This window comes from Ovis canadensis, chromosome Y (genome assembly GCF_042477335.2).
Source record: "Ovis canadensis isolate MfBH-ARS-UI-01 breed Bighorn chromosome Y, ARS-UI_OviCan_v2, whole genome shotgun sequence".
Taxonomy (NCBI): domain Eukaryota; kingdom Metazoa; phylum Chordata; class Mammalia; order Artiodactyla; family Bovidae; genus Ovis; species Ovis canadensis.
In genome coordinates, this window is record NC_091271.1 from 1,398,737 (window position 1) to 1,425,402 (window position 26,666).

The following is a 26,666-nucleotide window of genomic DNA, read 5'->3' on the forward strand; positions in this document are numbered from 1 at the left end:
CACTTTGCTGTACACCTGAAACATGTTGTTGCTGTTGTTTATATGCTAAGCCATTTCCCCCTCTTCTGTGAGCCCATGTACTGCAGCCCTGCCAGGCTCCTCTGCCCACGGGATTCTCCAGGCAGGAATACTGGAGTGGGTTGCCATGCCCTCCTCCAGGGGATGTTCCCGACCCAGGGATCAAACCTGCGTCGTTTCTTGCGTCGGCAGGCAGATTCTTCATCAGTGAGCCAGCAGGAAAGCACTTCATCCGTTATACTCTAACGGAGACTTAATTTTTTTTTTTTTGAAGTTATGAAATAAGGCCTTCCCACATGGCGCTCGTGGTAAAGAACCCGCCTGCCAGTGCGGGAGACTGGGGTTCCATCCCTGGGTCAGGAAGATTCCCCTGGAGGAGGGCATGGCAACCCAGTCCAGTACTCTTGCCTGGAGAATCTCATGGACAGAGGAGCCTGGCGGGCTACAGTCCACGGGGTTGCAGACTCAGACATGACTGAAGCCACTCAGTACACTCGCAGGCAGTATGAAATAAACATGAGAACTGGAAAAAAAAGAGCAGACGCGAACCTCTCTCCAGTTCCCCTCACTTGCTGCCTCTGGCTCCCACCTACTCCCCCCACTCTCTAGCCACAGGGTGCTCCAGCCATCCCAAGCCACAAGTCAGCAATCAGAACCCACCAGGGGGAGGGAATCTTGGTTAACAGAGGGTACGGCCCCAACGCGCAGTTTCCTGAGGCTAGGGGTGTAACGAGACCTGGGACTGTTTGTCAGAACGTCCCAGAAGATGCTGTGACCCGTGGAAGCAAAAGCCGGGGGAGCAAGACTGGGAGTGAAGGAAGCACAGGTTAGGGTGTCCGGCTCCCGTGGGTGGGAGGGGGTGATATCTACTTCCTCCAAACCTATCAACCCGCCTCGTTTCCTGGTGTTTCCTGGACTTCCCGAGGGTTGGGTAGAGCGCGGAATGCCTAGGATGCTTTATAAGCGGTAATGAAAGGGTGGGTTCAGGGATGAGGCGGGAAGGAATCTGCCTTCTCCAGGGCTGCGTCTGCACTTGGCCTGGAAGGGTCTCATTTTCTCCCCCAAGGCAGGAGAAAGTGCCAGGAACCACCCCCCAACCCCTTCCCCAGCCTGGAATGTGGCTTCTTTAACCCTCTCTTTCCCTCTGGGCCAAAGCAATCTGCTTCCTCCCTCCCGCGTGTGCTTAGTAAATGCTGCACTCAGGCATCCGTGAATTACTAATTCACTCATTCACCCCACTCCAGCAGATGAGCGCTCATTCACGAATTCAGGCACTCACCCCTTCTTGCAAGCACTCACGCATCCGCTCAGGCAGGCCTGCACGCAGGAACTCACTCATTCACTCAGGCATGCACACGGGGACTCATTCATTCATTCACTCAGGCCTGCACACGGGAGCTCATTCATTCATTCACTCAGGCACACACGGGGAGCTCATTCATTCACTCAGGTCTGCACACGGGATCTCATTCATTCATTCACTCAGGCCTGCACACGGGAGCTCATTCATTCATTCACTCAGGCACACACTTGGGAAGTCATTCATTCACTCAGGCAGGCACACACGGGGAGCTCATCATTCTTTCACTCGGGCCTGCACACGGGAGCTCATTCATTCATTCACTGAGGCATGTACAGGGAGCTCATTCATTCATTCACTCAGGCACGTACACGGAAACTCATTCATTCATTCACTCAGGCATACATGCAGGAACTCATTCATTCATTCACTCAGGCATACACATGGGAACTCATTCATTCATTCACTCAGGCACGCACACGGAAACTCATTCATTCATTCACTCAGGCACACACACGAGAACTCATTCATTCATTCACTCAGGCATACACATGGGAACTCATTCATTCATTCACTCAGGCACGCACACGGAAACTCATTCATTCACTCAGGCACACACACGAGAACTCATTCATTCATTCACTCAGGCATACACACGGGAACTCATTCATTCATTCACTCAGGCATACACACGGGAACTCATTCATTCATTCACTCAGGCACGCACACGGAAACTCATTCATTCATTCACTCAGGCACACACACGAGAACTCATTCATTGATTCACTCAGGCACGCACACGGGAGTTCATCCATTCATTCACTCAGGCACGCACACGGGAGCTCATCCATTCATTCACTGAGGCCGGCACGCAGGAGCTCATCCATTCATTCACTCGGGCACGCACACGGAAACTCATCCATTCATTCACTCGGGCCTGCGTTCCCTCATAACTGGGTTCTCTCCTCCGTCTACTCAGGTTCATCCGCCCGCGTTACGCTTCCCTCCATCACCGAGTCTGATCAGTCCCTCTCTCCTGCGCCCAAGCACCGCCCACGCCTCACCAACGCACTGTTCACGGCCCCCCGCGCGCGCCTCCTCCGCTCACCGCACGTTCCCTCCACAAGGTCACGTTTCCAGAGTGGCCTCTGCCCCCGGGCCGCGCTGGCCTGGGGCCCGGCCCGTGAGGCCAGTGCAAACATTGACTTTGGGGGCGGCGTATTAAAGGCTGGAAGTTTTAGAGCCAGGACGCCCCAGACGCCTGGATTCCGCGGAGAGGCGGCCGAGGGAGCGGGGCGCGGAGTCCGAAGTGCCCGCCTCCGGGCTCTCAATTTCCGGGGGCCTCAGCTGGGGCACCAGGCGGGGCGCGCGGCTGGGGCGGGCCGTGCGGGAGACCCCCGCCCGGGGGCGGAGCTGACCTCGCGGAGAGCCGCCCGCCTCTGGGCCGCGCCCCGCCCCGCCCACCCCGGGCCAGCAACTGCAGGAGCGCGGAGGTGAGGGGCACGCCGGCGATCCGGGCGCGGGGAGGGGAACGCAGGCCTGGCCCGGGGCTGCCCCAGCGCATCACGTGGGAGCGGCCTGGGCGCGGTGGAGACCCGAAACTCCCGGAGCTCGGAGCAAGAGCGGGCCGCGGGGGTGCGGAAGGCTGGCGGGTGGGAGGCGGAGGAAGCTTCCGGAGGCGTGGTGGCAGCCTGGGCGCTCGAGGGGAGGGGGGACCCGGGAGCGGATTCGGGGCGCACTAGCGGACCCGGGGGCGGATTCGGGGCGGACTAGGGCTGCTGGAGCGCAGAGACACAGAGAGGGGCGGGGCGCACGGCTGGACACGCGGTGAAAGGAGTGATCAGGGTGAGGCGCGCAGCGAGGCCGCTGAAGTCTCGGCCGTGGATGGGTGTGTGTATGTGCCGGGGGGGCGCCTGGAGCCTGTGCCGGGCGCGGCGGGGGGGCCCTGAGGACACCCAGGGGCGCCCCGGCGGCGGGAGGGCCCGCGGCTGCCCCTGCGCGCGGCGGAGACGTGGGCTGACTCGGGAGGGGCCGGGGCATGGGGCGGTGCGGGTATCCGGAACGCCCAGCTGTCTCCGCAGGCCTCGAACTCGCAGCGGGTGGGGCCCCTGGAGACGAGACGACGCCTCCGCTTGGCTCGGCGGCTGGAGCCCGGGAGAGAGGCCGCGCCCGGGCGCCCTCGGCCGCGTGGTGCCCACCGCGCGCTGCGCCCACACCATGCCCGGTAAGCCGAGAACCCTCCTGGCCGCCAGCCTCCGCTCTCTCCTAGGCCGGGTGAGATGGACTGTCCTGGGGGGTGGGAACCCCCCCCCCCCCGCTATGCCCGCACAGGGGGTCCCCAAACTCTTCAGCGCCCACCGTGCTGTATCTGCCCAGCCCCTCGCTCACCCCGGGGGCTGGAGAGCTTGGTGTCCTTTGGTGCGACTGGCGAGACAGTGGGTCTCAGCGGCTGGGAAGGGCTGAGGTTTAGGGACATTTGCGGCTGTTGTTCAGTGACTCCGTCGTGTCTGACTCTTGGCGACTCCACGGACTTCAGCGCGCCAGGCCTCCCTGTCCATCACCATCTCCCCGAGTTTGTTCAAATTTACATCCATTGAGTCGGTGCTGCCATCCAAGGGGCTCGTCCTGGGTCGCCCCCTTCTCCTCCTGCCCTCAAAACAGATGGTCAAGGGGCACCGAGATTTGTTAATTTTCCTTCTGTGATAGCGTAGCCCTTGGAGGTTGGGTGGACCGTTTTCTTGGCAGGCAGGCAACTGTGTGAGAGACTCACCGACTTGCAAAACCATGGGAAGTTCGCGGTCGTAAAACTCTGGGAAGACAGAGTGTCTTTGGTCCTCAGCAAGATCAGACCGGAGGCAGAATTGCTTATTCCCATATAAAGATCCAGGGTTAATCCCCGCTGCAGGGCAGCAGGCTGACTTTGGTGGGATGGCTGGGACTGTGGCAAGCCCTGACTCCCAAGGGCTTCAATTGCGTCCTTTCTGCCTGCCCTCGGGTTTGGCGGGGACATCCAGTTGGAACCGTGGACCTCAGAGGTTAGAAACGGGATGATAAACTGTAACCTTCACCCATGGGAAAGATGTCTGTCCTGTTCTGTTTTGTGTGTGTGTGTGGGGGGGGGGTGCGGGGGAGAGGGCTGGTTTGGCCACCTCACCCAGCTGACCGCGGGCGGAATCTGGGCCCCCAGCAGGGAGAGCCTGAGATCGTAACCGCTTCCCTGCGTACATGCCAAGTGTCTCAGTCATGTCCGACTCTTTGCCCCCAAGGACCATAGCCCCACCAGGCTCCTCTGTCCATGGGGATTCTGCAGGCAAGAATACCAGAGTGGGTTGTCATTCCCTTCTCCAGGGGATCTTCCCGGACCAGGGATTGAACTCCCGTCTCCTCCATTGGCAGGCGAATTCCTTACCACTGAGCCACCTGGGAAGCCACACGTAACCACTTGCCTGCTGGGGAATTCCCGCCCGTTCCTGTTTTTTTTTTCTTTTTATCATGAAGACAATCTCTACTTGCACCAAGTCAGGCCTGATCATTCATGAGAGCATTAAAAAAAAAAAATTTCAGGTTGCTTTTTATTCAGAGGAGCGATTTGGTAATAAGTCACCAGGCGGCTTCCCAGCTGTTTTCCACCTTTGTGCCTTAGAGAGGCAAAGTTGTTTGGGCCGATTTCCTGCTGTAGGCTACAAGGTTCTGTTGATGTGGGTTCCAGGGAGCGGCTTGGAGCTCTCCAAAAAAAAAAAAAAAAAACAAAAAAAAAAAACGCATTTTCTGGAAACTGGCGAGGGTCTGTATAAATGGTAGCATTCAGGAGGGACATTCGTACACATGGCTGTCGGGCCGGGCAGCGTGCTGGAGAGACCCCAGTGGGGATTCAGCGCTCTTGGCCGGGAACAAAACGCGCCTTTGAGTGAAAGCAGAGGGCCCCCCCGCACCCCCTCCCCTGAGGAAGCCGGGGTGTTATTTTGGGGGAGTGGTTGTTAGGTGGGTGGAAGGGGAAGGAGGCGAGGAATCGGAGTAAACATTGCTTCCCGACCCCTCATAAAACTGACAGCTCCCGCTGTCTGCAGGGTGAAGTAGACTTTGGGAGATGTATTATTTTTTTTCTTTTTCAACCTGGGGTTGGAGGACAGTCCGGTTTGTGTTCCATGCCAGACGTCCCCACCCTCACACCCCGTCGAGTGGAAACTCGGCCTTACAGCATGGGTGCGTGGGTGCGTACGTGCTCAGCGGCTCAGTCGTGTCCGACTCTTTGCCACCCCATGGACTGCAGCCTACCAGGCTCCTCCATCCATGGGATTTTCCAGGCGAGAGTACTGGAGTGCGTTGCCATTTCCTTCTCCAATGCATGAAAGTGAAAAGGGAAAGTGAAGTCGATCAGTCGTGTCCGACTCTTCGCGACCCCATGGACTGTAGCCCACCAGGCTCCTCCGTCCATGGGATTTTTCCAGGCAAGAGTACTGGAGTGGGTTGTCATTTCCTAGACGGATGTTCTTAATGTTAATAGATGATGATAGCTAGGTAGATGAATAGATAGACAGCCATCTTTGGGGCTGCAGACTTGAGTTCTGAGTTTTCCTTGTCGGTAATAACTCATGGCTGAGATGCCAGGAATCCTCATATTGTCCTTAATCCAAGAAGAACCCCCGCCAGGGATAGACAGGAGGCCCTTGGGCAGGTGGGCACTCACCCCAGCAGAATGTCAAGGTTAAAACAGGAAAACGGGCCCGGGAACATTGGATCCTGCTCTTCTTTCCGGGGTGACTTTGTCTTTGGAGGCGGGGAGGCCGCGGGGGCCACAGGGAAACGCCATCTGGCCTTTGAGAACTGGGCTGTGTGTGTTCCAGCCCCAGACCAAACGCTGCGCATGTTAATTTCTGTCGCCAGCTCAGGAGCCAAGGCCCGGATCTCCTGATCCTCTTGGTTTCGTCCTGGCGGCCAGGGGACCTCAGAATCCAGCAGTTTAAAATTCCCCGTGAAAATCCACATCACACGTTCTTCGCAGTTGGAACTGCCGTCAATCTCATCAGCTGTTGGAGTTTCTTTCCCTGCTGCGGAGACCCTGGGGAAACAGGGCGTTTTTGGTGAATGAAACGGTCTTCTTTTCCCTTCTGAAGCCTGTCTCCTTGGCTTCATACACCCTTGAGTTGAAGTCTTGCCAACGACTGGGGCGTGTGCGATTTAATGAGTCTGGCGGTTCCCTTTTGAGAGCCCGGTTCTTTTGGCAAGGTGGACGGGAATCCTCCTGGTAACTCGGATCAATCCGAGTGTTGTTTCTACCTTTGGCTTTGTGTTTACCCGAGACCTGAAAGTCTTGGGTGAGTTTTTGAGACTTGAATGGAGAATCAAATAAGCTAGGCACTTGTGTCATGCTGGAGCAAAAGGAAATTTTATTTTTTCAACTGAAGGATGGTTGATTTACAATATCATGTTGTTTTCAGCAAAGTGATTCAGTTATAAATATGCACGAAGAATGAAAATTCTTGTTGGGCTTTCCAGGTGGTGCTAGTGGTAAAGAGTCAGGAAGTTCCCCTGGAGAAGGAAATGGCAACCCACTCCAGTACTCTTGCCTCGAGAATCCCAGGGACAGAGGAGGCTGGTGGGCTACAGTCCATGGGGTCGCAAGAATCAGACATGGCTGAGCATATATTCACGTATATATCGTGTATATATCTATATCTAGATATACTTGGTTATATATGTCTTTATACATATATGTATATATTCATATATTTTAATTTATATATATGTGTTTTTTGGGTTTTTTTTTTTTTGGAGATAGGGGCATGGCATGTGAGATCTTAGATCCCAGACCAGGGATTGAACCCATGTCCCCTGCAAAGTGAAGAACATAGCCTTAACTGCTGGACCACTAGGGAAGTCCCTCCGTATTCTTTTTTTTTTTTTTAATTCTTTTCCATTATAGATTATTAGAAGATAGAGAGTTCCCTGTGCTATACAGTCGGTCCTTGTTGTTTATTTATTTTATATGCAGTGTCTGTCTGTATATAAGCAGAGTATATGATTAAAATTTCCTGGTGTATATACAGATCCTGTGTATAAACTTAGATCGGTTCATCAGCACCAGGAAATTTTAACCACACTCTGCTTGACTTTGTATCATATTTCGTGTTTCTTGCGTGCATGTGGGGGGGGGGGTTTGAAGAATTTTCTTTTTTAATTTTTCAATGAAAGAATGAAGGTGAAATGTCCCTGAAGCGTGCTTAGTCAGCTCACTCGTGTCTGACTCTTCACGACCCCACGGACTGTAGCCCGCCAGGCCCCTCCGTCCATGGGGATTCTCCAGGCAAGGACACAGGAGTGCGTGGCCACGCCCTCCTCCAGGGGATCTTCCCCGCCCAGGGATGGAACCCGCGTCTCTCGCGTCTCCTGAATGGGCAGGCGGGTTCTTCACCCCTGGCGCCACCTGGGAAACTCTCGTTCAGCCCCGGTCGTGAAGCCTGAGAGAGTCCGAGGTGCCGCGCAGCCCCCTGAGAGCAGGCGGGAAGGTAACCCGCTGTCCCCGTCCACAGTGTCCGACCAGGCGTTTGTCACGCTGGCCACCAACGACGTGTACTGCCAGGGGGCCTTGGTGCTGGGGCAGTCACTCCGGGAGCACGGGGCCACCAGGAGGCTGGTGGTGCTGCTCACGCCTCAGGTGTCCACCCCGCTCAGGTAAGACTCACACACACACCCGGTTCTGCTGACCATGGAAGCTGCTAGGCCGTGGTCTGTGAGCTTGGACCGGCGCACACACGGGGGGCCCGGACACTTGCAGAGGGGCTTGCGGCTGCTATTAGAGGAAGGGGCTCTGCCTTCAGAACCCTGACACGCCACGCCACGGGTGTGCAGAGTAGTTCCTCGCCTCAAATATGCACATCCGTGTCATTGATTCGGGGTAGGGGGGCGTGGGGGACCTTGAGGAGCAGCCGCCCCACTGGCGCGCATGCGCGCACCCTGCTTGAGTCGTCTTAGAGTCTCTGCGACCCCCTGGACTGCAGCCCGCCAGGCGCCCCCTGTCCGTGGGATTCTCCAGGCAAGGATCCTGCCGTGGGTAGCCATTTCCTCCTCCAGGGCGTCCTCCCAACCTCGGGATGCAACCGGTGTCTTCTGCGTAAGCAGGTGGGTTCTTTATCACTGAGGCAACCTGGGAAGCCCACATCGTGAGCTAAGTTAAAGCATTTTTATTTTTCTTACATTTTAAGTGAAATATAGCTGATAGACTGAGGCAAAATCTAACCAACTGGGGCGGGACGCGTTCCTGAGGTATTATGTGACAGAAAGATGAACATTGGAAGGTAAAATCTGAGAGAAACTAGGGGGTTCTGAGGCAAATTCTGACAGACACTCAGGGGTTCTGACATAAAATCTGACAGAAATTAGGGGGTTCTGAGGTAAAATCTGACACACGAGCTTCTGAGGTAAAATCTGACTGGACATAGGGGGTTCAGGGGTAAAATCTGACAGAAAGATGAACCTTCTGGGGTGAGATCTGACAGAAAGATGAACATTGAAAGGTAAAATCTGACAGAAGCTAGAGGCCCCTGTGGTAAAATCGGACATAAAGTGAGGGGTTCTGAGGCAAAAATCTCACAGCCAATAGGAGGATCTGAGATAAAATCTGACAGGAGTTTCTGAGATAAAAATCTGGCAGGAAGAAGGACCTTCTGAGGTAAAATTTGACAGAAAGACAGTCTTTCTGAGGGAAAATGCTTGCAGAAAAAATATGAGAAAAAATTCTTATTTTTTTCCCCCCCAACTTCCTGGTTGGCATTAGTTGGAAAGAACCTGCCTGCCATTGGAGGAAACATAAGTGATGTAGGTTCAATCCCTGGGTTTGGAAGATCCCCTAGCGGAGAAAATGGCCACCCACTCCAGTATCCTTGCCTGGAGAATCCCATGGACAGAAGAGCCTGGTGGGCTGCAGTCCACAGGGTCGCAAAGAGACGGACACGACTGAGCACATTTATCTGTACAAAGGTTTTTATCCCTCCAGAACCTTTTAGAGAAAAACACTTCAGCATATACTCCAACAAAATGAAGTGTGAGCAACAAGGGACAGAATCTCTTGTGCCGAACGGTTTCCTGGTCTCCTAGAATTCGGCCTTTTTCCAGGGTTATCCTCTCAAGGGTGTTCGATGAGGTCATCGAGGTGAACCTCATAGACAGCGCGGACTACGTCCACCTGGCCTTTCTGAAGAGACCTGACCTCGGAATCACCCTCACCAAGCTTCACTGCTGGACGCTCACCCATTACAGCAAATGCGTCTTCCTGGATGCAGACACGTTGGTGAGTACGAAGGAGGGGGTGGTCCAGACCTTCTGCTTGATGAGGAGCTGCCCACTCAAAGATCATGCCCCTCTCTCCATGAGCAGGCTGCTAGCCCGTGCTGGTGGATCCCCACCAGCTAATGTCCATCTCTACCACCACCATCATTTAGTCAGTCAACGTCCGATAGAAGACACCCAGTACTGTTGCTGAGAACACTGGGTTATTTGAAGGCCTGTTCCTTCCCTAGGATGAGTTATTTCATTATGTCATCTACACAAAATAAAATGTTGGAAAAAATACTCTTCTCTGATTGTACCGTGAATTATACAGTCCTGGTGAGACTGGAAACCTGGCTTCGTAAGCTCTAGCATCTCCACTGCAGTCATTTGGGGTAGTGACCCTCAGTGTAGGAGCCCAGGTCAGGCACTTTCAGAAACAGCCATTGGAACGTCGAAATGTGAGATGAGGTTGGAGATCCGTTCTGGGTTGTCTTGGTTGTGCAAAGGTGGTGTAGGAAGATGGAGGGGTGGAGAGGAAAATCAGAACAGAGGAACAATCAGAGTAATGTCTTTTTCCCAAACAAAGCACAATTTATAAAGCCAATACGTGTGTTGGAGAGGAGTAGTGTTAGTGGTCAAGCTCTCCGAGGCAGTGGACGATATCGTATCGACTTGCAAACCTCCATGTTTGTGGATTCCCGGTCTTGTAGGTCACGTTTGCTGGATAGAAGAGAATAAATACAATTAAGAGCAATACAAATAAGAGCATATCATCAATATATTGGGGCTTCCCTGGTGACTCAGACGGTCAAGAATTTTCCTGCAGTGCAGGAGACCCAGGTTCGATCCCTGGATTGGGAAGATCCTCTGGAGAAGGGAAGTGGCAACCCACTCCAGTGTTCTTGCCTGGAGAATCCCATGGACAGAGGAGCCTGGTGGGCTACACAGTCCTTGGGGTTGCAAAGAGTCTGGCATGACGAAGCGACTAACACATCAATATACTGACTTGCAAACCACTATGTTCATGGATTTCCAGGCTTACTGGTTACATTTGCTAGATGAAAGAGGATAAATACAATTAATTAAATGTTTAAGTGTTCCACAGAGGATCTTAAGAACCTGGAGATGATAATTTTGGTTCATAGATGGTGTTGCTTCAGTGGTGTCCCTTGAAATGAAACCAGGGAGCAATCTTATACACACATTCTTCTCTTTGGAATATAAGCCCCAAAAAAGAGGGCCGCTCAAAAAATGCGGTGTAACTGTCCCATTACGGACCACTGTCTGGTTCATCATACAGTTCCTGTTGCATTTCTCACTTGCACGTTAACACACTACTGACCGGGGAATTTTTGCAGAAAGTAATGCCTGCGGATGGTAATTTGTTAACTAAGTGAATAGTGAAACACTTCCATCAGGAATGTTCGGGTAAGAGAAGACATGGTTCGATCTCTGGCTAGCGAAGACCCCCTGGAGAAGGGCATAGCAGCCCACTGCAGTATTCTTGCCTGGAGAATCCCATGGACAGAGGAGCCTGGCGGGCTACAGTCCATGGGAGCTCAAGAGAGTCGGACACAACTTAGTGACTGAGTAACCACAAGCTAGCAGGCAGATTCCCTTTTGTGATGAGCTTGTCCTGGTCAGGAGGTTTCCTGGCAGCTAAACAAAGGAATTTTAGCTTAAGGCTCATTCCACTGGAGGCAGGCAGTTCCTGGAGACAAGAGATGGGCCGTTGTGTATCATTTATGCTCAAGTTCGACATCCCTTTAGTGTGGTCAGTCGTGTCTGACTCTCTGCGACCCCATGGACTACAGCCCCCAGGCTCCTCTGTCCATGGGATTCTCCAGGCAAGAACACTGGAGTGGGTTGCCATGCCCTCCTCCAGGGGATCTTCCCCACCCAGGGGATCGAACCCACGTCTCTTGCGTCTCCTGCATTGGCAGGTCATTTGTTTACCCCCGAGCCACCTGGGAAGCCATCTGCTTCATCCTTTTAGTGATGAACTTGAAGCAGAAGCAGTTGAGCATAGAAGTTCAAGTCACAGACACGGATTCACTATGGAGTCAGACTTACGTCATATGGGGGGGCCCCACGCTCTGTCTCCCCAGGTGCTGTCCAACATCGATGAGCTATTCGACAGGAGGGAGTTTTCTGCGGCCCCGGATCCCGGGTGGCCGGATTGCTTCAATAGCGGGGTGTTTGTCTTCCAACCCTCGCTGGAGACGCACAGCCTCTTGCTACAGCACGCCGTTGAGCACGGCAGCTTTGATGGTACGTTGAGGGGCAGCTGGACGTTTCGCTTGTGGACCAGAGTGGGGCTGTGGCCATCCCTTTGACCCACTGGCACTTCCTCCCCGCCACCTTGAATCTGTGAATAGCAAGTTAAAGGTGGGGATTGAGGGACTTCCCTGGTGGTCCGGTGGCTCAGACGCCAAGCTCCCAATGTGTGTGTGTGTGGCGGGGGGGGGGGGGGGGGGGGGGCGAAAACTGCACCATTCGTTATTAACTTCTTTGGCTGTGCTATAACTCTCTAGGGGCAGACCAAGGCTTGCTGAACAGTTTCTTCAGTAACTGGTCCACCGCCGACATCCAGAAACACTTGCCCTTCATCTATAACTTGAGCAGCAACACCACGTACACCTACAGCCCTGCTTTCAAACAGTGAGTTTTCTAAATAGTTACAGTTTATGAAAAAATGTCAAAGATGTGCCCCTTTTTACACATTTTAAAAATAATAGGGTTTTATGTATAGTTTCAGTTAGAATTTCTGAGAAAACATGAAAGGTATATATAGAACTACAGATTTCTTGAAAATGTAGTTATATAGAGTATATTTTTTTATTAATTAATTTTTTTATTGAAGGATAACTGCTTTCAGATGTTTTCCGTCAAACCGCAACATGAATTATGAGGATGAGGCCTTCCCTGGTGACTTACACGGTAAAGCATCTGCCTGCCAATGCAGGAGGTGCACGTTCGACCCCTGGGTCAGGAAGATCCCCTGGAGAAGGGGGCCACCCACTCCAGTCTCCTTGCCTAGAGAATCCCATAGACAGAGGAACCCGGCGGGCTACAGTCCATGGGGTCGCAAAGAGTCGGACACTGAATAACCAGAGATGGAACCCACACTTCCTGCATTAGTAGCCAAAATACTAACTCCTGGCCCATCAGGAAAGTTCCAGAGTGGGCACAGTGGGTCACACAGAACACAGATCTCTGGAGAAAATATGATATCAAAATTTCATAAGAAAGCAATGAATTAAAAAAAAAAAGAAAAACGTTTTCAAAGCTGTGAGGTTGGTGCGAGTGCTGATAACGATAAAAAGACAAGAATGAAGAGGGGACCATTTCCGTCTTGCCGAAGAAGTCAGCTTTCTGCTCTGTGGCTTTCATTCTCTGCTATAAAATCTATTGTTTAAAAAAAAAATCTGTCATCGTTTTCAGGGTGAGATGATTTGGGCTACGAAACCACCCGCCTTTCTGAGAGTCCTGATTTATTCTTTCTGTTGTGGGGAGCATCCCAGTGGGTTCTGATCATGTTTCTCGGTCTACAGAAATATGAAAGACTGCCAGCATGGACTGACTATAAACAATCTTTTCTTTTTTTCAATGCAAGTCTTAAGTGGCTGCCACGAGCAGATCATCCCTGAGCCGTCAAGGTGCATCTCACTGTCTGTGACGAGTCCTGTGTTGATTTTTGTCTGTGTCTGCTCCTCAGATTCGGCTCCAGTGCGAAGGTGGTCCACTTTCTGGGGTCCTCGAAGCCTTGGAACTACAAGTACAATCCCCAGACGCGCTCCGTTTTGGAGGAGGGCTCCGGGCCGGCCGACCAGCCTCAGACGTCCTTCCTAAACCAGTGGTGGGGAATTTACCACCGTAGCATCTTGCCCCTTTGTGAAAATATCCGGAACAAGGACCACCAGGCGCCCCCAGGTCACACGGTAAGGTCCTGAAACCCCAGAGTTGAAACCGGGGATTAAAAACAGACAGAAACCGGGGATCCGTTCTCTATAATCTATACTTGGGCATTTTCTTCAAAGGCAGACTCCCCCACGTTCTTGTGTTGAATCTCTTCTCACTTTTAATTATTATTTTAAAAAAAAACACAGATATAGGATGTGTGTGAGTCGCTCAGTCGTGTCCGACTCTGTCCGACCCCATGGACTATAGCCTGGCAGGCTCCTCCATCCATGGGATTTTCCAGGCAAGGATGCTGGAGTGGGTTGCCATTTCCTTCTCTAAGATATAGGATATTATAAGCAATTACAAGTTACATTAAAAAAAAAAATCTGTCAATGTTTCAGAGGCAGATAGGCAGATTTTTTATGTAAATTTTTGTTTTTTATAATACATTACATTTTTATTTCCAAGAAAGGTGCTTTCAAAGTGGTACTTGAAGGATGTTGTCTCTTTAACCTATTGGCCACTTTTGTGCTGTTCAAGTCCATTAAAAATTTGACAACTGAAAATGCATTCTTGTTTCTGATATACAAATACTTATTTTCTTAACTATGATCCTCTTTCTGAGAAGAAGTTGGACTTCAAATTGTAACATAGTTCTACGACCTCACAAATAGTTTTCAGTTAAATTAGGGTGTTGGCTCTTTGACAGTTCTCCATTCCAATAAAGTAAATTACATCCCCCCCCAAAAAAAATTCAAGTGGTAACCAATTTGCATAATATAATTGTATCAAATCAACATGTTATATACCAAAAACTTATGTAATATTATATGTTAATTATATCTCAAGACAGTTTGGGAAAAAAAAAAAAAAGAAAAATGTAAAAACCTTTCCCTTTAGAAGAAAACAAAAAAATCTGTCAAGGACTACAGTAATGAAAGAAATAAGATTTTTTAAAGTTCCGTTTTTAAACATATTTATTTATTTGGTTGCACCAGGTCTTCTTTGGGGCATGTGGTATCTAGTTCTCTGCCCAGGGATCGAACCTGACTCCCCACTCACGGGAAGCCCAGAGTCTTAGCCACTGCACCCCCAGGGAAGTTCAGGAATAGTTCACCGTTTATAGACATGTTTATTTAAAAATGAGGGAATTAGAAGATATTGAATAATGCTGACACACACCAGAAAGGAATTAGACGAGGAAAGATGCGTTATTTCACCGCAAGAGATAACAACCATAGTTGGAGGGTAAGGACCCGCCAAAGCTTTAGATTTGTGCCGGTTTCATCTGTATGCATGTCCTGTATTTCACGGAAGATGCTGAAAGAGGCAGGAACTTTTTTTTTTTTTTTTTGGTGCAAAATCGTGAATGTTTCATGAGCAGAACTGCGGCTGTGGTTTACCGAACCAACGCAGAAATAATCATTTAAATTAGCCAGTTTCATCAGGGAAAGAGCCACTCATTGATTAAGTGGCTGGAAATGACTGATTATAGATGTCATTGGAGTGGGCATTTTCTACTTTCTATCCTTGATTGAAGAGGCTGTTGAAGGTGGTGTGTGAAGAGGGCTCTTCAAGTTCTCGATGGGTACCCATTTGACTTTTTTAAAAACTGTAACGCTGCACGCTCTCCGTACTGGAGTTTCTGCAGTGAATTTCAACAGGCAAGCAAAAGAACTTTTAAGGTAAGGTCCTAGGAAATTTTATTTCTCGGTTTGTTTTTAACGGGCACGTTGAAACAGTGGAGTCCAGTGTCTGCAAATACATGCATTGGGACCTTGAAAAGAATTCACTTTTTAATGTTTTTACTGCAGTTTTTGTTTGGTGGAGCTGGGTGCTACTTTGCAATCAGAACCACATTTTTCTTGCAACATTTCTGGTGGTCCAGTGGTTAAGAAGGTCCATTCAGCTTCCAATGCAGAGGGCAAGGGTTCAATCCCTGGTCAGGGACCTAACACTCCCCATGTTGTGCACTGTGGCTGAAAGATTTAGGAGAAGAGAGAGAGAAAAAAAAACAAACACTTTTTCTGACCATTGGACACAATCAAATAGGAATTTTTTCAGATTCTTGTCACTGACAGCAAATTGCTGTTCCTTTCTGCCAAGCAGTCCGCTTAGTCTGTCTTTTTTTTTTAACGGAGTCACCCAGTCGCGTCTGACTCTTTGCGACCCCATGGACTGTAGCCCACCCGGCTCCTTTGTCCGTGGGATTCTCCAGGCAAGAGTGCTGGAGTGGGTTGCTATTCCCTTCTCCAAGGGATCTTCCCAACCCAGGGATGAAACCCACGTCTCCTGCATTGCAAGTACTGCTGGGTACTGGGTTGTATATGAAGAAAGATAAAACAGATTCAGGTGGTTCTAAGAAATGAAACGTTGAGAGCCGTGTAGGGAGCCTATGCCATGGGGTCCTTCTTACCTGGAGCAATAATATGAACGTGGATGTTAGTGAGATTTTCAGAGAGGTCAGGAGTCCCTTGGACTGCAAGGAGATCCAACCGGTCCATCCTAAAGGAGCTCAGTCCTGAATATTCATTGGAAGGACTGATGCTGAAGCTGAAGCTCTAATACTTTGGCTACCTGATGCGAAGAGTTGACTCACTGGAGAAGACCCTGATGCTGGGAAGGATTGAAGGCGGGAGGAGACGGGGACAACAGAGGGTGAGATGGTTGGATGGCACCACCGACTCAATGGACATGAGTTTGAGCAAGCTCCGGGAGATGGTGAAGGACAGGGAGGCCTGGCGTGCTGTGGTCCGTGGGGTCGCAGAGAGTGGGACACGACTGAGCCACTGAACAACACGGGAAACTCTGCTGAGTGTGAACTTTTTTACACAGGCTCGCCTTGGAGGCATCGGGGTGCCGCGTTCCAGTGTAGCAGCCACAGCAGAGGGGTCGTGTGCGAATCCAGCAGAGGGGCCCCGGCAGGCTAGCTCTGCTGACAGCTCGGAGAGGACCGTGGGGGTGGAGGGAGACATCCCCACTCTGGCAGCGTGCCCTTCCGAAGAGGTCAGTACGTTTGTTTGCTCTGCACAAGGGGGATGGAGGCGCAGGCTCACTGGTTACCATGGAAACGGAGGATGCTCCCTGGACCCCCGGGGACGGGGGGCATGGGGAGGAGGAGGGGAGAAACCCGCCTTCAGGTTGCTCTGGCATCCGTTTGAAAGTGTCAGTTACCCAGTCACGTCCGAGGAGTGCATGTAGCTTATCTATGCAGGTGGTACTGGAAGCCGGTCCTGATTTAATCGCTGGCCTCAAGGCCCAAAGCATGAGATCACAGTCTGGCTCCTCCAGCCCGGGCTGCGTGAGCTCACACAACTTGTGCCAACCTCTCTGGGCGCCTGTCAGCTCATCTGAGAAACGAGTGATAATAATAGTGACCGCTGTCTCACAAAAGGGTGGTGAGGCTGTTGTTGTCCAGCCACTCCGTCGTGTCTGACTCTCGGCGACCCCTATGGACTGTAGCCCGCCAGGCTCCTCTGTCCATGGGATTCTCCAGGCAAGAAGACTGGAGTGGGTTGCCATGCCCTCCTCCAGGGGATCTTCCCTAGCCAGGGGTCGAACCCGCCTCTCTTAACCCTCCTGCACTGGCAGGCGGGTTCTTTGCCACAGCAGCCACCTGGGAAGGCCTGTAACAATGCTGTCAGAGTTTCAGGTACAGAGCTAGGGACACAGGCATTCATGCATCCATTCCCCCCCAAACTTCCCTCCCATCCAGGCTGCCACATGAAGGCCATTTCCAAGCCCCTTTGTCTCGCGAGACTTGGCATGACTTCACTGATGGGGGTGGGATTTGGGGGCCCCGTGGAAGGGACATTGTCCTTTCCCCGTATCTCGCGAATAGCTGTCTGGGGGCTGTTTCTTGATTATGGACATTTCGATTTTAGCTGACGTTTCTATGGGACGTTTCTCTCCTACACTTTAATATGGGATCAGTAATGTGCAGGCAACTTCCGTGCATTAGCAATTTTTGAGTTGTGAATTCATAGCCACTCAAACAAATTGAAAAAAAGAAAAAAACGACATTGGTTTGGACCAAGGAGGTGGCTGGGAACTGAGCTTATTCCTAATTTTTTTTTTTCATTTCTTCCGCTGTACCCTGAGGTTTTCCCAGCACCTGCCTCTGGCCGCAGGAAATGCCTTCTGTGGCTTAAGCAGAAGGCGTCCGCCTTGCAGGAATGCGAACACTCTGTGGATTAAGCTCTTAGGTTCCTGTAGAACCGCCTCCCTGCTCTGCCAGCAGGAGCCACACCCGCAATGGGAATTAAAAAGAAAAAGTAAAGTATACTCGATTTACCAGACCGTGTTAAGTCTCACGTGTCCAGCAGAGTGCTTCAGTTATTATTTTTTCAGATTGCCTCCCTTGACAGGTTATATTACAACATACTGAATATAATGCCCTCTGCCATGCCGTAGGTCCTTTCGTCCGGATTTGTGAGAAGAGTCGCGTTCGCGTTAAATGTTTGACTGTCAGACTCTGTGGGGGATCTCTCAGAAATAAATAAATAAAAGGAAATAATGATATAAATGATTACATAATTGAAATAATAAATATGTGTATTAATATACCTGTATTATATTAATATAAATATATTACATTAATATAAATCTTTCTATTAATATAAATGCATTATATTAACATACATAAATAAAATATAATTTTATATTTATAAATTAAAACAAAATACAAATTAATGTAAATATAGATAAATATGAATCACAGTATATTTATATTATAATTTAATATAATTGTATTAATCAATATATTAATATGATCAATAAATTAATCTAGACAAACATAATTTATATACACAATATAGTTAATGTAATTAAACAATTAATATATTATAAAACATTAATATAGTCATATAGTATCAATATGTTATAAATAGATATAAATCATTTATTAAAATAAATCATATAAAAATTAATATGAATATATGTTGTATTAATATGCTGATGTAACTAGATAAAATTAATAAACTAATAAAAACCTTTCCAACTGCAGTGGTTAGATTTAGTTGAGCAGAGTAATGGATGCACAGATAGTTGGTGAAACGTTACTTGGGGTGTGTTTCTGGACGAGATTAGCGTTTAAGGAAGCGTCTGTCAGCACTTCCCTGATGGTCTAGTGGTTAGGACTGCCTGCTTTCAGCACAGGGGGCCCTGGGTTCAATCCCTGGTTGGGGAGATCCCACATGTTGTGAGGCGTGGCCGGAAAAAAAAAAACAAACACACACACAAGAAAGAAAGTCTGTATTGACTGTGTGTAGCCCTTCCCTTCTCCAGCAGATCTTCCCGACCCAGGGATTGAACCCGGGTCTCCTGCATTGCAGGCGGATTCTTTACCAGCTGAGGCATAAGGAAGGGGCCCTTGTTACAGTATCTCTGCCTATATTTCATTATTTCACCCTCCAAGGTCATCTTTCTAGAGGAGGGAATGGCAACCCACTCCGGTAGTCTTGCCTGGAGAATCCCATGGATAGAGGAGCCTGGCGGGCCGCAGTCCCTGGGGGTCACAAAGAGTCAGGCACAAAGTTAGGGACCCAACAACACCACAGCAGACGTCTTTGCAACTAATTATTCTGCGTTGCTGCCACCTACTAACCATCTAGTGAATGACCCACGCTCGGTTCTTTATTTGGGGAATTTGGAACCCAGTCCCTCCCAACCCCTCACTGCTCCCCGCAAAAAAAAAAAAGAGAGAGAGAGAGAGAGATTATTTTCATAAGTCCTGTAAATGTGCAAGAGACAAGTCTGGAATGCTTATTTCAAACAGCAGCCTTTGTACGTCTGACTCTCTGCGACCCCATGGACTGTAGCCCGCCAGGCTCCTCTGTCCGTGGGATTCTGCAGGCAAGAATACTGGGTGGGTCGCCATGCCCTCCTCCAGGGGATCTTCCCGACCCAGGGATCGAAGCCACGTGGCCTGCATTGCAGGGGGATTCTTTACAGGCTGAGCCACCAGGGAAGCCCAAGAATCCTGGAGTGGGTGGCCGTGTCCTCCTCCAGGAGACCTTCCTCACCCAGGGATGGAAATCGGGTCTCCTGACGCTGCTGCATTCCTGGCAGATTCTTTACTGTTGAACCCCCATGAAAGTCCCAGCCCCAGGATATGCAGGTCAGCTTCTGGTCTGCGTCACACCCAGCCGAGGGGGGCGAGAGGCGTGCTCTGCCCTGCGCAGTCATCTAGTGACCCAGCATTCCTGCCATTCCTCTGCTCCATGCCCTTCCAAGGCGGCTCCTTGAGAAACAGTTTTGGCTTCCACGCTGAAGCCACCCGATGACAGGCATGACACGTTAAGTTGTCTCCTGCACGCTGGGATGGTCTTCGCCATGTGACATCCCGCGTAGAGTCGAGAAGAGCCGCGTGCATTGTTTTCTGTGGGGTTTTGTCTTCCTGCGGCATTCCAGCTGAAATCAGAAGAGGTCCTCACCGAAAGGGACCTTCACCCGACCTGCAGGGACCCAGGGGAGAAAAACTGTCTGCCACCTGACCACCCAGTCTGAGTCGGTGATGCCATCCAGCCATCTCACCCTCTGTCGTCCCCTTCTCCCCCCGCCTTCAATCTTTCCCACCATCAGGGCCCTTTCCAATGAGGTGGCTCTTCACATCAGGTGGCCAAAGGATTGGAGTTTCAGCTTCAGCATCAGTCCTTCGCATGAATATTCAGGACTGATTTCCTTTAGGATGGACCGGTTTGAACCTCCTTGACCTGCTTCTAGTCCAGCTGTGTTTGCACCCGTGGAGGCAGACGAACGCAGATGAGGCATTCTTGGTTATCTGCATGAAGTATTGTCCTAACTTTTCTTTCACTTGTTTTTTTTTTAGACGGTAGGTTGTCGAGAAATAGAGACTCGAGGTGAAGTGCGACGTGACCTGTTCTCAACACCCTCCCCCCAGTTTGCAGACCTCACAGAGATCCAAAGCTGTTCGGTATAACTCACTGCTACTTCCTTTTTTTTTTCAAATGGCTGCACCATGCAACGCAGGGGATCTGAGTTCCCTCAGCAGGGATCGAACCCACAGCGCCTGCAGCGGCAGACTTCTTAAACGGCGCCTGTTTCTCTGTGTGCCTGTGTCGGTCGGCCACCAAAGGAGACGCCCCATGTGCTTCTCCTCTATCCCGTGACATTTCTGAATGGTTTTCCCCCTGGTGTTGTTCATGAATCGCTTTACTTTCCAGGTGGATAAGACACCTGGGTTCTTGCCCGCCTAAATCCCTGAGGTTCTCTTCTATCTTGCTTTAGGGAGAAATAGAAAAGTGTTAGACGCTCAGTCGTGCCCCCGACTCCTTGCAGCCCCGTGGACTGCAGCCCGCCAGGCTCCTCTGTCCATGGGGTTCTCCAGGCAAGAACACTGGAGTGGGCTGCCATGCTGTCCTCCAGGGGATCTTCCCAGCCCAGGGATGGAACCCGAGTCTTTTGTGTCTCCTGCGTTGGCAGGCAGATTCTTCACCACTGAGCCACCAGGGAAGCCCGTACATATTCATGGACCTACTCTTTTTCAAATTCTTTGGCCAGGCAGGTCGTTACAGAGGATTGAGCAGAGCTCCCTGTGCTGAACAGCAGGTCCTTGCTGGTTCTCCGTGTTAAACACAGCAGTGTGTGCATGTCCATCCCAGACTCCCTGACTATCCCTTCCCCATCCTTCCCCCTGGTGACCATAAGGTTATTACAGAGGATTGAGCAGAGCTCCCTGTGCTGGACAGCAGGTCCTTGCTGGTTCTCCGTGTTAAACACAGCAGTGTGTGCATGTCCATCCCAGACTCCCTGACTATCCCTTCCCCATCCTTCCCCCTGGTGACCATAAGGTTATTACAGAGGATTGAGCAGAGTTCCCTGTGCTGGACAGCAGGCCTTGTTAGTTATCTATTTCATATTTAGCATCAATAGTGTATATATGTCAATCCCAATCTGCTCATTTGAAAAATTAACCCTTACATCACATAACAAATGTCAGCCTCTCATCTTGTGCAGAAAGTAACAGGCAGTGGGTGCGGAGCGGGGGGCGAGTTCAGAGTAGTAAATCACACCAAATGACTTTTTAAAAAATTTTTGTTTGTTTGTTTATTCTTTTGACTGTGCTGTGCAGCTTGCGAGATTTGAGTTTCTCCATCAGAAATTGAGCCAGGGCCCTCGGCAGTGAAATTGAGGAGTTCCAACCAGTGAACCAGGGCTCAGTGGGTAAAGAATCTGCCCGCAATGCAGGAACCTGGGTTCGATCCCTGGGTTGGGAAGATCCCCTGGAGAAAGGCACGGCAACCCACTCCAGTATTCTCACCTGGAGAATTCCATGGGCAGAGCAGCCTGGCAGGCTACAGTCCATGGGGTCGCAAAGAGTCGGACACGACTGAGTGACTAAGCCACTGCTATACCATACCACCCACTGGACCGCTGGGGCAGGGTGGTTGCCCTACATTGCTTACTTTTTTCTATTTTTGCACAAACCATTTGTTTGATCCTAAGGAGAAAGAGTTCTCTGTGGTTCTGGTTCAGGCTGTGGTTCTGGGAAGCCCCCTGCCGACTAACGATGCAATGATTCTGTTTCCAGCGGCAGGCGGAGAACGAAGGAGGTGCCCCAGCCGAGGACGCCTTGGAACCGAGCCGGGAGCCCCCTGCGGATGTCAGCAGGGACCCCAGTCCCCAGGACGCTCTGGAGGTGGTGTCCCCTGTCCCAACCATTCACCCCGTGCAGCTCCCGTGACGGGCGCTGTGGGCTGTCGCAGCGGCCAGCTGTGTACACGCACGGGCCTTACCGCGGTTGCAGCCTTGCTTGTTGAGATGAGAACCTTCATTCTCCCGCTGCCTCGGATTCACCTGGCTTCTCTCTGGCCTTTGCCCTTGGCGGGCGGTTCACCCGCTTTCCTGTCCTCAGCTCTGAGCATCACGCCTGTTTTCTCCTGCAACGCTGTTCTGCAGAGTGTAATTGACCTGAAGGGGCTGGGCTGTGTTTTCTGCACCCTGAGCTTGGGAGGTGATGCACAGATGTAAAACCTGGGAAATCTGAGGGGTGGGGCGGGGGATGTTTTGATCCTAACCGAGCATGCATTGATTTCTTCTTGCAGAAAGACATGAGAGATGCTTTCTTCCTCTCCCAGATGCTCTGGTCTTACATTGCAGTCTCTCTGATGATGCATTTAAGGAAGCTGATGGCTCATGTTTCTAACTACGATGTTGTTGCTGTTACTGTTGTTGTTCAGTCACTAAGTCATGTCCACGGACTGCAGCACGCCAGGGGTTTCCTTGGAGTGACAATAGCGAAGAACAGGGGTGTCCTTCACCATCTCCCAGGGTTTGCTCAAACTCATCTCCCTCGAGTCGGTGATGCCATCCAACCATCTCGTCCTCTGTTGCCCCCTTCTCCTCCTGCCCTCAATCTTGCCCGCAATCAGGGTGTTTTCTAGTGAGTCGGCTCTTTGCATCCGGTAGCCAGAGTATTGGAGCTTCAGCATCAGTCGTTCCAGTGAATATTCAGGGTTGATAATAGGCGGAGGCAATCTAGCTCAAGAGCTGACTGCTGGGTGGAGGATAAAATTGGTTTCGATGTTTTTTATTGTGCCTTTGTCTGTGGAGGAGGCTGCTGTAACAAAAAAAAAAAGACCACAGTCTGGGTGGCTTCCGAATAACACAAAATGTTATATCTTGCAGCCCTGGAGGTTGGGTGTCCAAGTTTCAGGCACCAGCAGGTCTGGGGTCTGGTGAGAACCCCTCTTCCTGGCTCACAAGCATCTCCCTGTGGGCTTATCTTTCCCCAGGTGGACCTGACCATTTCCGTCTCCCAGATCTCCATCGAAGAGAAGCTCAAGGTCCTGAGTCCCGAGGAGGAGCGGAGGAAGTGGGAGGAGGGGCGCATGGATTACCTGGGGAAGGACGCCTTCGCCCGCATTCAGGAAAAGCTGGACCGCTTCCTGCAGTGACCGCGCTGTCCTGTTCCATCCACGTCCCAAAGCCCTTTCCAAGGAGCTCTTCACCCACGTGCCTCTGTTTACAGTCGGCCCTCCTGAGTGCCTTCTGCCCACCCTGTGGTCCATCCGAAACCCAGCTCGAAGCCCCGTGTGACCCCAGCTCCCCATGCCTCTCAGGCTTCCCCGGGGATGTCCTGTCTGCTTTATGTCTTGTTAGCAAATCACTGAGGATGGTGAGTGCAGCCATGAAATTAAAACACACTTGCTCCTTGGAAGAACAGCTGTGACCAACCTAGACAGCGTATTAAAAAGCAGAGACATCACTTTGCCCACAAAGGTCCGTCTAAGTCATAGCTATGGTTTTTCCAGTGGTCATGTATGGATGTGAGAGTTAGACCATAAAGAAAACTGAGCGCCAAGTTGATGCTTTTGAACTGTGGTGTTGGAGAAGACTCTTGAGAGTCCCTTGGACTGCAAGGAGATCCAACCAGTCCATCCTAAAGGAAATCAGTCCTGAATATTCATTGGAAGGACTGATGTTGAAGCTGAAACTCCCATACTTTGGTCACCTGATGTGAAGAACTGACTCATTTGAAAAGACTCTGATGCTGGGAAAGATTGAGGGCAGGAGGAGAAGGGGACGACAGAGGATGAGATGGTGGGATGGCATCACCGATTCAATGGACATGGGTTTGGGTAAACTCCAGGAGTTGGTGACGGACAGGGAGGCCTGGCGTGTTGCAATCCACGGGGTGGCAAAAAGTCGGACACGACTCAACAGCTGAACAGCAGCAAAAGAGAACATGAGTATAGCCTTCTGGTCAACCCTGGGTCTCTGGACTTGCTTGAAGGAGCTCAGGATTTTCTCCTGGACTGATGAAACCACGTCTGTCCTATGTAGGATTACCTTGAAGCACTGCAGAGCTTCAAACACGTAGCACTCAGAAAGGTATTGAGCTCCCTGAGAACCTTCAGAATGATTAAGTCCTTTTCTTGAAGATGGGGTCAACGTCTGGATGTCTTGAGTGTGACTGTGGTGTGAATTTTGCCAAGACTGGCTGCCAGACACCACGGCTGTGCTTTCTCTTCTGCAGAAATACCCAGGGGGGCTTCAAAGTCTCTTGACATAGTCCCCAAGGGGACACATCAGAAATATTTGGAAGGAGATTCTAACTGGCTGGGGAGAGATGACCTCTCCCAAACTGGTTCAACTCCTGGTGTGGAAGACGTCCCAGGTGGCGCTAGTGGTAAAGAACCCGCCTGCTAACACAGGAGATATGGGTTCGATCCCTGGGTCGGGAAGATCCCCTGGAGAAGGAAATGGCAACCCACTCCAGTTTTGTTTTTTTTTTTTTTTTCATTTTGCCCTTTTTATTTTGTATTGGGATGTAGCCGATCAACAATGTTATGATGGTTTCAGGTGGACGGCAAAGGGACTCAGCTAGACACATACGTGTATCCATTCTCCCCCAGACTCCCCTCCCATCCAGGCTGCCACGTGACACCGTACGCAGCAATAAGCACCCAGGGTTTACGCCCAGGGGTCATGTGCTCATGGGGACTGGATCTGGGGAGGCTGTTTCTCTGCAGGCGAATCCGTGCGAGGTCGAGGACACGGGACTGCCCTTGGCTGGGTCGCACTACCTCACCTCACGGCTGCCCTCGTGGTCCTCAGTCAGCCAATGCAACTCAGCTATGTGGGGACTGTAAGAAACGCCGTGGGAAGAAAGAGCCACCTCTATGGACCGTTGATCAGAGCCTTTATTGGGGGGTCGCTCTCGGGCAGAACTCCCGGGGGCGGGTGAGCAAGGAAGCAAAGGGAGTCTGCGAGGTATGAGGGGTGGGGAAAGGTTTTATAGCCAGGGCCGGGCTCCCATATAAGGAAGAAAGCGCGGGCTCAGCAGTGGTTGGTGTCCAAGGGCTCCGTGTTGGCACCTGATTGGACGGCTTGGTTGTCAGCCCGCCTCCCGGACTTGTCTGTGGCACTTTTCCGGGGCATGCCTCAACATGCCTCAATATGCCCGGCCTTTCCCGGCCTTTCAGGGACAATCCTCCATTCTGTGACAGTGGATGCTGTAATTCCACGGGAAAGCCTTACTTCAGAAGCATCCTAGTTTGGAATGAATGCAGTGTGTGAGACCCTCTCATGGGGTCAGCGTTTGTGGCTACCGCAAGGACAGTTAAAGCCAGGTGTCAGCTGCTGTCATAAGGAGGAGATGCGGGCCACCACAAAGATAATTAAAGCCGGACACGGGTCGCTGTACTAAAGACAAGATGCGGGTTTTAAATGTTTGAGTGGTTTATTTATCGCTTCCCCGGGTGGCTGAGTGGTAGAGTCTGCAGGAGGTGTCAGGTTTGATCCCTGGCTCGGGAGATCCCTGGGAGGAGGAAATGGCAACCCACTCCAGCGTGCTTACCTGGAGAATCCCGTGGACAGAGGAGCCTGGGGGCCTACAGTCCATGAGGTCGTAGAGAGTCAGACACGACTGAGTGGCTGAGCACGTACTATTGAAAATCGTGACGTGGGCTTGGAAGAAGGTTGAGGTGGCTTTGTTCAAATCCACGTGGGATCTGAGTGGACTTCTGGGGTTTGTAGTAGCGTTTGCTGTGAGAGGTGCCCTCTCTGGAGGAGTTTTTATTTCTTATCTGTGGGTGAATGATCTGGCTTCTTGGTTGGTTTCCTACATATGATGCTTCAGGGGTACTAGGAAAGAGCCGTGGGGACGAACTCCTTGGGTGGGTTGGGTGGGGAGTGGTGGTGGTGGTGGTTGCCAACCATCAGAGTAACCCCTTAGGCTTGTTTTGGGGAAACATGGTGTTGGACTGTAAGATACACAAGGCGGATTCTGTGTCCATGAGAGGAGAACTCCGGCTGGTCAACGTTGGACTCCACCTTCTCCGAAGAAGACCCTCCGTGCGAATGGTCCGACGGCTCACTGGCTTCAAGTCTAGACTCAATTCAGATCTCTCTCCCGCATTATGAAGTCTGTCTGTCTGGATGAAGGCTAGCACATTGCAATTAAAATCTTAGGACGGCAATGCGGTCTCCTTCTTGGGTTTTGGATGTGTTCTGAGTCTTCAGAACGCCATTTATAGGAATGTGACTGCCTTCGTTTGTCTTACTATCAATTAAAATAACCAAATGGGTTTTTCAGAATTGATAGTAACCTAAATGGGAAGGAAATCCAAAAAAACAGGGGGTACATGTATTTGTTGCTCAGTCACGAAGTCGTGTCTGAGTCTCTGTGACCCCGTGGACTGCAGCACGCCAG

At 50.9% G+C, this 26,666-nt stretch overlaps 1 protein-coding gene across 19 annotated transcripts; it reads left to right on the plus strand.

The window, feature by feature from the left end:
* Positions 1 to 281: 281 nt before the first annotated feature.
* LOC138431349 (glycogenin-2) lies at positions 282 to 26,433 on the plus strand. 19 transcript variants are annotated; one of them, XM_069573414.1, is made up of 12 exons: positions 3,032 to 3,206; positions 3,400 to 3,542; positions 7,849 to 7,990; positions 8,317 to 8,437; positions 9,431 to 9,605; positions 11,695 to 11,857; positions 12,121 to 12,247; positions 13,305 to 13,527; positions 16,325 to 16,495; positions 20,319 to 20,423; positions 22,041 to 22,148; positions 23,245 to 26,433. In XM_069573414.1, the coding sequence occupies exons 1-12, from the start codon at positions 3,203 to 3,205 to the stop codon at positions 23,404 to 23,406; spliced, it is 1,644 nt and encodes a 547-aa protein (XP_069429515.1). In that variant the 5' UTR covers positions 3,032 to 3,202; the 3' UTR covers positions 23,407 to 26,433. The 19 variants fall into 19 exon arrangements, with proteins under 19 accessions (XP_069429509.1, XP_069429510.1, XP_069429511.1 ...); XM_069573413.1 differs by having other exon boundaries at positions 3,183 to 3,212; XM_069573408.1 differs by lacking the exons at positions 3,032 to 3,206; positions 8,317 to 8,437 and adding an exon at positions 282 to 2,811.
* The last annotated feature ends 233 nt before the right edge of the window (positions 26,434 to 26,666 follow it).